Source organism: Miniopterus natalensis, chromosome 14 (assembly GCF_054644295.1).
Source record: "Miniopterus natalensis isolate mMinNat1 chromosome 14, mMinNat1.hap1, whole genome shotgun sequence".
Taxonomy (NCBI): domain Eukaryota; kingdom Metazoa; phylum Chordata; class Mammalia; order Chiroptera; family Miniopteridae; genus Miniopterus; species Miniopterus natalensis.
Genome location: NC_142094.1, coordinates 44433424 through 44448075, shown reverse-complemented (window position 1 = coordinate 44448075; position 14652 = coordinate 44433424). Strand labels below are relative to the sequence as shown.

General features: G+C 33.4%; 1 protein-coding gene across 3 annotated transcripts in view; it reads left to right on the top strand.

Moving 5' to 3' along the window:
• Nucleotides 1-14652, top strand: part of NT5C2 (5'-nucleotidase, cytosolic II) — a 74657-nt gene that overhangs the window by 28890 nt on the left and 31115 nt on the right. For all 3 annotated transcript variants that reach the window (XM_087823923.1, XM_087823922.1, XM_016219933.2), the window contains one exon: nt 10471-10544. In XM_087823923.1, the coding sequence (XP_087680049.1) occupies nt 10471-10544 (74 nt within the window). The remainder of the gene's footprint in view (nt 1-10470; nt 10545-14652) is intronic.

Sequence of the window (14652 nt, the reverse complement as noted above, 5' to 3'; positions counted from 1 at the left end):
TAGGTTTTTTTAATTGTTTTAATATTCTCTTATGCTTCAGAGTCTGAATTGTTACTGATTTTCTTTTTGTGATCACTATAATAGATTAACATGTAAGTTAATGTCTGCATATTGTTGATTATATCATTTCTAGCCTTCAGTCATAACTAGACTAGAGAGACATTCCCTTTGATTAAATAGGACATAGATCTCTCAAAAAAACCTTAAAAAGTACAGTAAAATTTTGATTTTGTGAAGCTCTTGTTTTTTTTCTAGTTCTGTTAGAAGTTTTGAAGTAATTTCAGAGCTTTGTGTTTATAATTTATTTCAATCTAATTATGTATTGATTATGAACAAAATAAAATTGGCCTACTTTACTGCCATTTTTAAACCTCATTATTGGATAAAGAAAACGAACTATGGTAAATGTAATTGTGTTATTTTTAGACCACTTTTAACATCACTAGAATTTTTAGGTTTCTTTAAATGTGAAAATTACGAAAGGGCTGCCTCTTTAGGTGTGTATGTTTTCTTACCTTCCAGTACTGGCTACAAACCTGCAGTTGTTAAATGATTTTTATGATAATCACAGGTGCTGATATATTTGTTAGTCTTGTACATATGGTTTATAAAGCTCACTTATAGATTTAAGAAGAACTATATTTCTAAGTGCAGTCAAAATGCTAATTTTTCCCCTATGGTAAAAGCATATGTTAGAATTGGTTAGTTACAAGATCTATATAAACCAAAGGACATTATAAGGACTGAGATATTTTTTTAGGTTTATTTTTAGGGGTCCCTAGGGCACTTCCTGTACTGTCTAAATAGGTAATGAACCAAGTGCATTTGAAATGCATGGATCACATAAATGAAATCAGTTAGCTTTTATTGTCTTTAGCTATCTTTAGACATAAGTGGATAAATTTTGTACTTTGGGCTGAAAATTTTTATATTTATAATTTTTATATATGTGATATTTTGACATGTAGTAGTCTGTCATTTGATATATAAGAAATATTTTCCTAATAGTAATAGGAAAAGATTGTTATAAGAGTTAAATCACCAAAAATTATACTTGAACTTATGGTAATCGAGACAGTGTGGTATTAGTATAAGAATAGACTTATGTAGATCATTAAACCTAATAGGGAGTTTGTAGGTCCACACACATATATAGTCAATTGATTTTCTGCAGTGAGGCCAAAGTAATTTCATATAGAAAAAAAATAAACCTCAACCTTCTCCAAACCATATAAAAATAATGCCAACCTTCTCCAAACCATATAAAAATAATGCAAAATGGATTAAAGGTGTAGGCAGAAATCTTTGTGACTTTGAATTAGGTAAAGATTTCTTAGATAAAATATGTAAAACCGTGAAAGACAAAATTGATAAATTGGACTTCATCAAAAATTAAAAAACAGTTTTGAAAGACACCATTAATAAACAGACTGGGAGAAACTATTCTCAATACATAAATAACTGATAAAAAACTTATATCCAAAATATATGAAGAGTTTTTACAAGGCAACAATAAGGCAAACCACCCAGTTTAAAAATGGGCAAAAGATTTGGATATATACTTTATACAAAAAAAAATATGGTCAATAAGCACTGGAAATGGTGCTCTACATCATTAATCATTAGGGAAATAGAAGTTAAAACCTCAGTGAGATACTACTGCACCCACTAGAATGACTAAACTAATTAGAACAGTGATTTTCAACCTTTTCCATCTCATGGCAGACAAAAGCTAATTACTAAAATACTGCAGCACACCAAAAAAACATATTTTTGGCCAGTCTGACAAAAAAATAGTTATACTTTTAATTCATTTACACCAGACAGCTTTTGTGGTGGCTGTTGGCATTTTTCAATTTGACAGTCTAAGGGAAAAGAGATCAGTGCACCCAACTAAATAGTCAGGTACTGCATGTTTTAAAAATTCTTGCAGTGCAGCGGTTGAAAATTGCTTAACTAGAATGACTAAAATGAAAAACACCGATCATGTGAAGCAACTGGAACTCTCCTGCAATTGCTGATGAGAATGCAAAATAGAAAACAGTTTCAGCAATGTCTTTTAAAGTTAAACATAAACTTACCATATGACCTAGTAATTCCATTTTTAGGTATTTGTATTTACCCAAGAGAAACAAAAGGGTATGTCCACACAGATTTGTATGTGACTCTGCATAGCAGCGTTATAATAGTCAATACTGGGAACAACCCAAAATACCCATTAATTGAATGGATAAACAAATTGTGGTATACCCACACAATGGAATACTACTCAGGAATAAAAGAGCTAATTATATGGTGTGTATAACAACATGAATGAATCTCAGAAACACTGTGCTAGGAAAGAGGCGCAACCATCAACTACATGATGATTGATTCCGTTTATAAGAAACCTGTAATGACAAACCGTAGATCAGTGGTAGCCTGGGGCCAGGGCTTGGGGAGGGTGTTGCAAGATGACTTTAAGAAATGTTTTGGGTTGATGGTAGTAATTGTTACATCAGTGTATACAATTGCTAAACTCATCAAACTTTACACTTAAAATGGGTGAATTTTATTTTAAGTAAATCATATTTCAATAAAGTTGGTGGGAGAATGAGACTTGAAGAGTTCCTCAACTTGCTTATTTAACTTTTTGTAAATGAAAAGATTATTCTTAATTCATATTCAAGAGAATATATTTGGGGAAATACAGATGCTGTAGGATGAATAATGCAGGAAAAAGTACACCCTCCTTTCACTATCATGATTGAACCTAGTACTCTACAGTTGTTAGAATGCCTTTTAGGTAAGAGGCCAAAATGAGTTTTATCATTTGCTTTTATTTTAAATTCTAAATTTTGATCTCTTCTTTTCGCTATAGGCATAATCAGTAACTTGTTAATTTGTCCTCATGATAACATGGATAATCGTATTTTCTTTTCTCATTTTTATCCCGAAGAGTTGAACTTTGATCATTTGCTGCATTTTATAAGTTACCTCTCTGCATTGTTCTTTACTTTAAAAAATTGGGGCGAAAAGTGAAAAATAATTTAGAGGAAAATAGGAAAAAAAAGGATTGGAAAAAGATCTGGATTAAATTAGCCTGAAGTTTAGAATAGTAAATTTATTTTCAGAAGTACTTACCTCTGGTTTCTCCCTTAATTTGTGTATTTTTCTTATTTTGTTAGCCCTCCCACCATCCTGCTCTCATTACTGCAGTTTTTTCATTTGAGAATGAAGGTGAAGGGAATATTAATGTCTCTTAAACATTTTTAACGAATCTCCTTAAAGTTTGCTTTGAAAGCTTTGGTGGAAAGACAGTATGAGCACTACTCTTAATATTTTTTCCCTTTTAAGATACACATTTTTTCACATTTAAACATCTCTGAAATTGGGCTGCATCTAGTGGTATATCACCTAGAGTTAAGTGGAGTTCTTCCAGAGGATTTAATTTCTTTCAGTCACCTATGGGGCAACCTTACCATCCTAGCAGTATAGATTCAGACCACAGGCCCGCATGACTTCTTGTTCAGTTTTTCAGGGGAGGTTTCCCCTCCCTGGACTCTGTCATGAGATGCACAGATTTCCTTTAATGTTCCTTCTCTGTTTCAGATTTATTTCTCCTTTATCCTCTTATTAGGGATATAGCCCTTCGATATCCTAGCTTTATGAGGCTCTGACTTTTCTTGGGCATTTCCCTCCATCCCATTTCCTAATAGCATATAGTATGGGTGAATTTTACAATTGATGGCATCTTACATTTTAATCATCTTTAATTTTGTTCTCTGCATGCCTCCATACTCACTTCCTTTCACTGGAACTTTTTATATTGAGTATTTAAGTGAAAAAAGAATATTATGATTAATTTATGTTTTATTTTAGAAATGATAATATGCTTGTTCAGACTTTTAAAGTGCAGGCTGCTGTTCTGGCACAATCTGATAAAATATATTCTTCCTGAGGATGTTCTTCAGAGAAAATAGTAAGATAAATTAGTAAGCAGCTATTGACAGGAATTTATGAAAATAAAAACTAATGCTACTAAATAAAATATTTGCTTTTATAATCTAGTCCAAAATTTCTTGCTGTGTCTATATATTCATGGTATTTGAACTTCCAGTTTTTGGGAATCCATTTCATAAATTAGAGCATTCTTACCTGTATTTTTAGATCACTAAGCAAACTAAAGTCTTGCCATTAAGTTTTTAAAATAACATCTTAGTTGAGATGCAGTTTGCATACCATTCAGTTCATCTTTTTAAAGTGTACATTTCAGTGGTTTTAGTATATCCAGAGTTGTGCAACCAACACCACTGTCTAACTTTTAGAACATTTTCATTACCCCCAAAAGCAGCCTTGTACTCATTAACAAAAACTCCCCAATCCCTCCTCCCTACACAGCCTCTGGCAACCACTAACTACTATTAACTTTTTAGTTTAAGTTTAATTTTTAGTTCAGGTAAATAATTGTGTTTGTTTTTTACAAGGCCTTATGCTAAGAATTGGATTAAAACTCTTTGAAATCTTTGGATGTTCTAAATGAAAGTTACCGCAGTCGTAAATATTGACATCTGTCTTGTACTTAACTTTTTTCCTAAATTAGTTTTCTGATTTTTGTTTCTCATTATTTTTCTATTTCCTTTTAGGAGACCCTCTAATTTATTCTCTAGGCCAGTGATTTTCAACCCTTTTCATCTCATGGCATGCATAAACTAATTACTAAAATTCTGTGGCATATAAAAAATGTATTTTTGACTGATCTGACAAAACAATGGGTATAATTTTGATTCATTCACACTTGGCAGCTATTGTTGTTGGCTGTTGTCATTTTTTTAATTGACAGTCTAAGAGAAAAGAGGCAGTGCCCCTTGGTTAAATAGTCAAGTATCGCATGTTTTAAAAATTCTTGCAGCTCACTAGTGTGCACGGTATGCTCATTGAAATCGCTGCTCTAGGCTAATCTGTATTTTTTAGTTTTGTAGACTTTAACAGTAATTTGAATTCTCCCTTTAAAAATATCTTTATCATCACTGATATTGTGTTCTAATGAGTGGAAAAGGGAAGCATTAAATGTCATAGTTATGTGATATTTAGCCAATTTTGTGCAGTGCCTGGCCTCAAAGTTTATAATTCAGTAAAGAACACAAGAACTACCTATATATTTTATGTATGTAACAAAACATAGTAAGTGCCAAAATAAGGGATTTTGCATATTCAGAACTCTTATATAGATCACAACTTTATAGAATTTAATTGTTGGTGAAATCTCTTTAAATGGATAGGAAAGTAATCCGAAACCCAGAGGCATACTGTCATCGTCACATAGTTCTGTGGCACAGCAATTAATTTGACATTAGTGTGTAGGCAGATCAATTGGGACATGATTGCTAAAGAGTTAATGAGTTTCCCTGGCTGGTGTGGTTCATTGGGTTGGAGCATCATCCCATACACCGAAAGGTCAAAGGTTCAATTCCCAGTCAGGGTACGTGCACTCTCTCCCTCTCTCCCCCTTTCTCTCCTCCTTTTCCCTCCCTCCCTCCCTTTCTTTCTAAAATCAATAAACATATCTTTGGGTGAGGATTAAAAAAAAAAAAAGTTAATGGAGACCTGGGCAAATTGTTAGCAGTGTGAATTGAATAAAAGATCGGATTACAGAGACATTTGGAAATTTAAATGAAGGCACATGAAATGATTGAGACTGTGAATTTAAGAGAGAGGAAAGAATAGAAAGATTAACTAGATTTTGGGGTTTATGTGGAAAAATTAGGGTACCAGTAGCAAAAATAGGGACTAGTTTGTGAATAAAATACTAAATTAGGTTTTCAACAAAAATTTACATTATAACATTTTTCTATTAAGTTAAGCAGACACACACAGAGACACATCATTTAGTTCATAATCTCAGTTTGCACTCTCAAGGGCTTGTAACTTTTTCTTTTCTCTGATTGTAACAAACGTTAAATATATAATTATACAAACCTATAACCAAAACATGTCCAAGAAGATTTAATACTTATATCATTAGTCTCATTTGTTGTTGCAGTAACTGCTTCGGGCGCTTGGCCAGGAAATTGTGACTCCTAGGCAGTGGGAGGAGTTAGGGATAAAGCTCGCCATTGCCAAAGAAATTCTATTCCAAATGGATTTGTGTGGAGCAACAGTGATATCCAATGACAAGTTAAATTAGACACAGAGGTGTTTTCTCCAACACTGTCCCAGAAGATACATGCTGTTGAGGGCCTGCTTCAGACTAAAAAAGTTTTCGAAGTTAGGTTGAACTCATAAAAAAAAAAACTTATACCAGGGACTTGAAGAAGAATTTTGTTATGTGACTTCAAGAACTAGTTGATTCAGATAGTTTCACACTTTGCAAAACGGCAACCAGTGACAGATGAGGTAATGCTGCTTTGAATTATGAGTTAAATCTCAAAACCACTGAGTTTGCTATTTACAGAATTTCAAATTTAGTAAATTGCATGTTTTCCCTTAAGTGGGAGAATATTAGATCACTCTTCTTAATGCACATAAATTAATAGTCTCATATTTTATAGTTAATATTTATGTTTATCCGTATAGAATTTCTTCAGATTCCATGCCTTACTACAGTCGGATATGATGGTAAAAGCTGTTAACATGTATCTTTGTGTTGAAGTGTGTATCTGGTTTTATAGTGTTCCTTTGTCTCCTAAAGATTGTTTCTCTTGTTTATGCTCAAATCTATATCTTGTAGTTGACTTAGTGTGTACGTAGGAATTTCTGGCTGATAATTGTGTTTTAAGGCTGGATGCTTAAGGTCAGTCATGCTTCTCAGAGTGGCAACTTTGTACTTTATTTAAAGCAAGCTTTGGAATTTCACAAATATATTGAAGCTCTTAAAGATAGAGGTGGAGTATGTTTCACTGGTTAATAATTTAGAAAAGTGATATAAGTAAACTGGCATTGGCAAAGATACAATCAAGGTCTTGGAACCAACAGACATTTTGGATTCCCCAAGGCAGGTATCTTTGTTTGAAATGTGTGGTGGGACAGGGAGCCAGGCTTTTGTTAAAACAGTAAAGAATAATCATTAGTTTGAGGCCAAGAAATTAGATTTCCTTGAAGATTGTGTCCTGGAGACATGGTATTTCTGGCTCAAGGCTGTTTCTTTGCCGAAGTGCATACTTTCAGCATTTGGATGTTTATCATCTTTGTAAATTTTAACATATACTATATTGGTGCGGTATGTATAATGTAGCTGTTCCATTTTGTCACTATAGCTTTTCTTTTGCACTTTAGATATTTGCACATAAATTGCAAATATCCCTATTGCCCCCTCCCATGTTTTGTAGCATAAACTAGGGAAAAAACAGGAGAGGTTAGAATATATGTGAGGTTTTTCTTTTTGTTTCATAATATAAGTGAATTAGAAGGGAAGATAGGAATTGTTGTTTCTCTTTTAAGCTCAGGAATTGCTTCTGTGGGTGAGGATTAACTTATTTTGAATGAAAATGAAAAGATAAAGGACATTTGGTAAAATACATTCATTGGAAAAGGTCTTATTTCCTAATTTTAGGCATCAAGAAAGTCTTTCTTAGCTCTGACTGCTCCCTGAAGGGCAGCTTCTAGAATATATGTCACAAAACGGTACCTGCTTTGTTGTAGGCATTTAACAAATGTGTTGATTGAATAAAATGACCAAAGAGGAAAGAGTGCGATTTGATTGATGTTTAGCAGTGGTTATTTTGGCAAAAACAGTAAATTTTCATGTTACTGATATATGTCATTTTCAGAGTTTATATGGATAATACCTGAGGTACATTATGATATTTATGTTCTTTAAAAAATATATATGGTAAGGTATATAGGCTTAGTTTCTCTTCTGACCAAGAAAGAAACTAATAAACCATTTTGCTGGGTCTGTTGATAGTTTCTTTTCATCTTTAGCACTGATTGAGTGATTTGGCCAAATTTCTTTTCTCCAGTGATTTTCATTGTGCCTAAAACCAGCTCGCATCTTTTTTCTATCAGAATCTGAGCTGTTTCTTTTATTATGTGGTCCTGCAGATCTCTCCTGGATTGTATCACAAGGAAGAAAAATCTTCCCAATCGTTCCTGCCTGAATTCCCACAGAATATTTTAGGCATGTCAGCTGTTTGGGCTCTGAGCAAGGATTTGATCCAGTTGGCCCCCTAGCCTGAATTGAAAGTGTGTTTGAAAAGCCTAGGCATCAGTGGTAACATTGTTTCCAGAGTTAGAAATGTTACTTTGTGTCTTTTACCCCTGTTGTGACTTCAAAAGGATTTATGTAACGGGGGGAAGTGATAATAAAGTAGATCAGTAAAAGCAGGGTGAAGTTTGGTAAAGTGCTAGAAGGGTCATGGTGATATATTTGGGGTAGTTGTATGTTTTAAAAGGTTTGGGGGAGGGTGTCATTTATTCTCTAGTCCCTTGTATCTTTTAGCTAGCCACTTCAGAGGATTTTCAACTGGTGTGCCACAAGAATTTTTAAAATATGCAATACCGACTGTTTAGTCAGAGACATTGACCTCTTTTCCCTTAGATTGTCAAATAAAAAAATGACAACAGCCAACACAATAGCCATCTAGTGTGAATGAATCAAAGTCATACCTATTTTTTTGTCAGATCGGCGAAAATATTTTTCTGTGTGCCCCAGAATTTTAGTAATAAGTTTATGTGCCATGAGATGGAAAAGATTGAAAATCGCTGTGCTACTCTTTTCTTCCTCTTTCCTCCACCATTAACCGAAGACAAAGTAAATACTGATTTTCTAGAAGACTAGGGTTTTTTAGGGAAAGTATAAATATTTTACATATCTGTCTCAGGAATTAAGAGTTTTATAGAGATGAATGATTTTTATATTTTTCAGAAAAGTTCTGAATTCAAGGGCCAACTGATTTTAAATTCTCAAAGTAGTTTTAATCTGTTTGTTTTTTTTCCATAATTTTAAATTGATATGTGCATTCTGAGATGAGAGGAAATGTTTTCTATTAAAATTTAAAACAATAATATATGTGTTGGTGAAGAGTTGTTTTTTAAAAAAAAGTCAGTACCTAGATCAGTGGTTTCTAAACTCAAATATTTCATCATTAAAAATATGTACATTTATCCCTGTATGTACTTATTTACAAATTACATACTGTCCTTATTTATATACAGTAGAAAACATAAAAATTAGGCATTTATAAGTGATGAAATAAATATAAGTAGAAGATGTAATATTTTCTTTTTTCCTCAGTAGAGTCTTCTGCATCCCCAGTGCAGTTAATTCTCTTTGGAGACTGTTGACCTAGATCATTAATAGGGGAGTGCAGCCCAGGCATCTTTATTTTTTAACAAGTTTCCTAGGTGATTTAAAGCAGTCTCATGCCTCACAGTTACTTAATAAAGGCAAAGAAAAGGTTTGATAATAAGACCATAAGTGATTCAGAAATTTTGGCCACGGAGCTGGCCAAAATAGAGGCTATACATTATTTTCAGAAATGATTAAAACTTACCCCAAAACACCATCATGGTGATGATCAGTATACCATACTATTATATTTTTAGTTTTCCCTGTCTTCATAGTGATCTTTCTGAAATTTGAATCTGATTATTTAATTTCTTCAAAACCTGATCATATGTTCTTGCCTGCAGGATCAAGCTCATGCTCCCATAACATGCAAAATCTTCATGATTTTTACCCGTTAACCGTTTTTGCTTCCTAGCTTTTATTGACCCTTCTCTCAAAAAGCAAAACCAAAGAAAACTCCTTAGCTCCAGCCACAATAAATGTTTTATATAGTTCACTATAAACCTTGTCCTTACTTGGTTGTTCTGCCTGGATTGCCTTTCTTGCTTTGTTCTACTGGAAAACTTCTCATTAAGATTCAGCTCACACATCTCTTCTGGTCTCTAAACAACTGGTGCTCTGTCCTTTATGATGTTTTATAGCATTTATTGACTTGCTATAATTATTTGCTTATTTAAGTCCCTCTCCTGCTAAGCTGAATTTCTCAAGGGTAGAGATTCTAAGTAAAAACAGAAGTTCCATGAGGGCAGATACTTTTTGTTGACTGCCATATCATAGTTTCTAGCATTTAGTAGGCACTCAATGAGTATTTGTTGAATGAATCTATATTTATGTCTTTAGTTAATCTAGCATCTGGTAGGCTTAAATGAACCTTTGTTAGATAAATTTACAAATGAGTGAGTGAATGAATTATAAAACCTCAGAAACAAACTTATGTGGTTATATTTTGAAAAGGAGAGCTAATTCTCTTAAGTTTTGACTAAATGGCGTTAATATCAAAATACAGTGAGAAAATCTATGTATTTTCATATAATCTCTGATTTCACTTAAGGTATCAGAAGGACTTTTGAATAATTTTATTATGAGTTTTCATATTGGTTCTTAAATGAGAAGATATAGAAAAATAGCCAAATAATTCGGTTAAACTTAAGTTTTTTATTGTTTCAGTTTTAATTGAGATATCATTTTTTACCCCTTCTCAGGGTGTTTGTGAACCGAAGTTTAGCCATGGAGAAAATAAAGTGTTTTGGTTTTGATATGGATTATACACTTGCTGGTAAGTAGCACTTTTTGATTGCTTAAGATTGCTTTGGATATATTATAGTGGATACACAGTAGGCAATTCAATAAACACCTGTTGATTTAATCATATACGTGTATTTAGCTGCCAGGGAGTCTTATTATCAAGCTGCTTCTGTTGAGATTTGTCAGTATTGAAATTACCAGATAGCCTTGACATTTAGTTTGTATAGATAGGTAGAACAAGTGCTAAATTATTTTAGAGACCCTGGTAAGAAATGATATGGTAAATTAATACATTTTGTGTATATTTGGGCACTTTGGACTTTTATTAAGCTGTTCCTTGTATCTCTCACTCTACCACAAGGTAAATTTTTACCAGTTTAAAATTTTAATGTTTTTAAGACAAATGGAAAATGTGCTCATTTTTCATTGAAATGATTGCACACATACTATATAAAGACTTTAAAAACTAGAGCTATTAAGCTTTGTTTAGTGTCAAATAGACCTTAAACATTAGCACTGTGCTGTTTTTCCCTTCCTGTCTCTGAGATATATTTGAAGTAATCATTGCATTAGTGAATAGTTATCTTTTCAGAACTTACAAAGTTTTTATTAAAATATTTGCAGTCTGGTACAAATATTAATGAAAATGTAATGTAATTTAAGAAGTAGAAGGGATGAGGGACTGAGTTGAGTGTGTGTACAGCTATGACACTCAGAAAAGAATGTTTCAGAAATTTTCTCTAAAACATAATTATTTTTAAATACACAAAACCCTTTAAATTGTATGAATTTATGTTCAGGAAACTTTTTTATATAACAGTATTAGAAAACTGACTTTTGTCTCAAATTAAATCTCAATTTGATGTTCAATTTAAACTATAAATATAAATAATAATGAATGTACAAAAATGAATAGATGAAGTTTATATGTACTTGCCACATAGGTAACATTTTGATTTTCCTAATTGGACACAGGCACTTTTGGGAGCACTTGTCAAAGAGTAGGGAGGAAGTGCTCGCTTTGGCAGCACATATACTAAAAAGTAGGGAGGAAGCACTGTACTTTCTCAGTTTGGATCTTGCTGTCCAAATTGGGAGAAAATCCTACAATCTCTTTTTTCTAGAATTCTAGCTCTCCAGGGAAAGGAATGGCAAGGTAGCTGAAAGAGTTATTATCTAAGCAGAAATAGAAGTTAATATGGGGTCAGAAAGTAACATACTTTCCCTCCTAGATTATTAAGACATTCTTATTGAAGTAGTTCAATAAGTATGTATTGAAAATCTGTAATGTGCCCAACACACTTTGTTACTAAACATTGAAATAACTAGATATTCCCATAGAATAATGAAAAGAACAAATTCTTTTACTGAAATAGTCACTGAATCTTAGTCTCTAAACTTTTTTTTTTTAAAAAATATATCTTTATTGATTTCAGAGAGAAGAAAGGAGAGGGAGAGAGAGAGATAGAAACATCAATGATGAGAGAGTCATTGATCGGTTGCAGCCCGCAACTCGGGCATGTGCCCTGACAGGGAATAGAACCCTGATCGCCTGGATCCTAGGTCGATGTTCAACCGCTGAGCCATGCCTGGCTGAGCGGTCTCTCAACTTTAAAAATACTTTGATTTCTTCTTTTTATTTGCTTTTTTGTTTTTTTATACCCCACTTCATATTTTAATGATTACTCTTAGTCTAAACTGTAATATACTTTGCTTATATGTAGTAGTAATTATTAACATTTATTAAGTGCTATTATAGGTCACACTCTGTTCTAAGTGTTCTACATAGATTATCTCATTTAATGCATGGATTATCTCATTTACATTGCTTATTTAACATTTGTAAAAACCCTATGAGGAATACTATTATTGTCTCCGTTTTACAAATGACACTTAAAGACATTAAGGACTTTGCCCAAGGACATTAAGCTATGATATAAGATTCAAACCTAAGCATACATGTATATAATAAGTTTAAACTATCATTTGAATATTGACAGTTTATATAGTGAGGTATAATTTCAAATAAGCTCCTCCCTTAAACAAACCAACCAGGACCTATCCATTTGAGTGGGCAAAGCACTTCAAAATAGCTCCCATGAGAGTCTATACATTATTCCAACAATTTCATGTTGGGAAAAACATTATTACTCTTCTGGTGGTATTGTCTCCACTTCATAAAGCACACAGGAAAACAAGTTTATTGACTTTATAATCTCACCTGTTTTCCAGAATGGTATTTATTAAATTTGTCTGTGAATAATTTGGTTATTTAAAAAAACACCAGGTATATCCTTGAAGTGCTGCTGAGGTGAGGACTTTTCATCAGAAGAAACGTGCAATGAAGTACACAGACAAGACTAAAAGAAGTGTTTTTTGTTTGTTTTTAAATGCTTTGAGTATTTGGGATAAATATACCTGGAGTAAATGTTATAGACTCATAGGGTAAATTCTTGGGAAGGGTCCTTATTCTTTCTGAAGCATTCTCTGAGACATTGTCTTCTCTGTACAATCCTTGGTACATCATTCCTTCAGAGCAATTTATGTGTCACTTCCAGCTTTTGTTTCCTTGCCTATCTCCCCATTGACCTGTGAGTTTCTCAAGGGCAAAGGCTTTCTTATTCACATTTATGTTCTATGTGCTGCCTAAAGCCTGGCATATAGTAAGTGCCCAGTAAATATTTATTGAATGAACATTTTGGGTGCATAATTTTTTTAAAAAATATGTTTTTATTTATTTCAGAGAGAGAGGAAGGGAGAGGGAGAGAGAAACATCAATGATGAGAGAGTCATTGATCATCTACCTGCTGCATGCCCCCTCCCAGGGATGGAGCCCGAAACCCAGTCACATACCCTGACCAGGAATTGAACCGTGACCTCCTGGTTCATAGGTCAGTGCTCAACCACTGAGCCATGCCAGCTGTGCATAAGTTTTAATATATCAGTTTAAGAATCAGTTATGATACTGGACCCAGTATATACTAATTATTCAAGTGAGATACTTTTAAATATGGAATTATTTAAAAATTTTAATAAACATTTTAAAGGAATAAGCTAGCATACAGTGAAACACATGCATTTTAAGTATATAAATAGAGTTTGACAAAATGTATACACCTCTGTAATCACCACCACAATCAAGAAATAGGATGTTTCCATCACTCAAAAAAGTGCCTTCATTGCCTCTTTGAAGTCAGCTCTCTCTCATATCCTCTTTGCCCCAGGGATTTTTGTTACTATGGATTGATTTTGCCTTTTCCAGAATTTCATATAAATGGAATCATACAGTATATATTCTTGTGTCTGGCTTCTTTTGCTCAGAATGTTTTTGTGATTCATTCATGTTGTGTCTGTTGGTAAGTAGTTTTTGGGGGTTTTTAACCCCTAACATATTTTTTTTAAATCCTCACCTGAGAATATTTTTTCCATTGCTTTTCAGAGAGAGTGGAAGGGCAGTGAGAGAGAGAAACATCAATGTGAGAGACACACCGATTGATTGCCTCCTGCACTCACCCTGACCGGGGGCCGGGGATCGAGCCTGCAACTGAGGTACATGCTCATGGCCAGAACTGAACCCGGGACCCTTCATTCCGCAGGCCAACTCTCTAACCACTGAGCCAAACCGACTAGGGCAACCCCTAACATTTTAAAACATTTATTTTGAAATAATTTTTAGGCCTACAGAAGAGTTGCAAAAATAATAGATTTTGCCTTTCTCCTAATGCTAACATCTTACTTAACCATAGTTGGCCATAGTAGAGTTATAAAAATTAAGAAATAGATTGAAGTATTTTGTATGTTTGGGAAGAATACCGCAGAAATGATGTGCCCTTCTCAAAGAGCATCATACCAGGGTGCATAATTGTAATAGGTGGAATTACTAGTAATATTAACCAGTCAACATTCTGAAATTATCCTCTTCTCTTTAAACTTTCCCCTTTTTTGGAGTAGGAGCCAAATTGTTTGGGTATACCACAATTTGTTTATCGGTTGATGGACATTTGGGTTGTTTTTAGTTTGGGGCTATTAAAAATAAAGCTACTATGAACATTGGTATACAAGTCTTTTTGTGTATGTTTATTTTTATTTCTTCTGGGTAAATAAATAAAAGTGAGATTGCTAGATTATATTTTACCTTG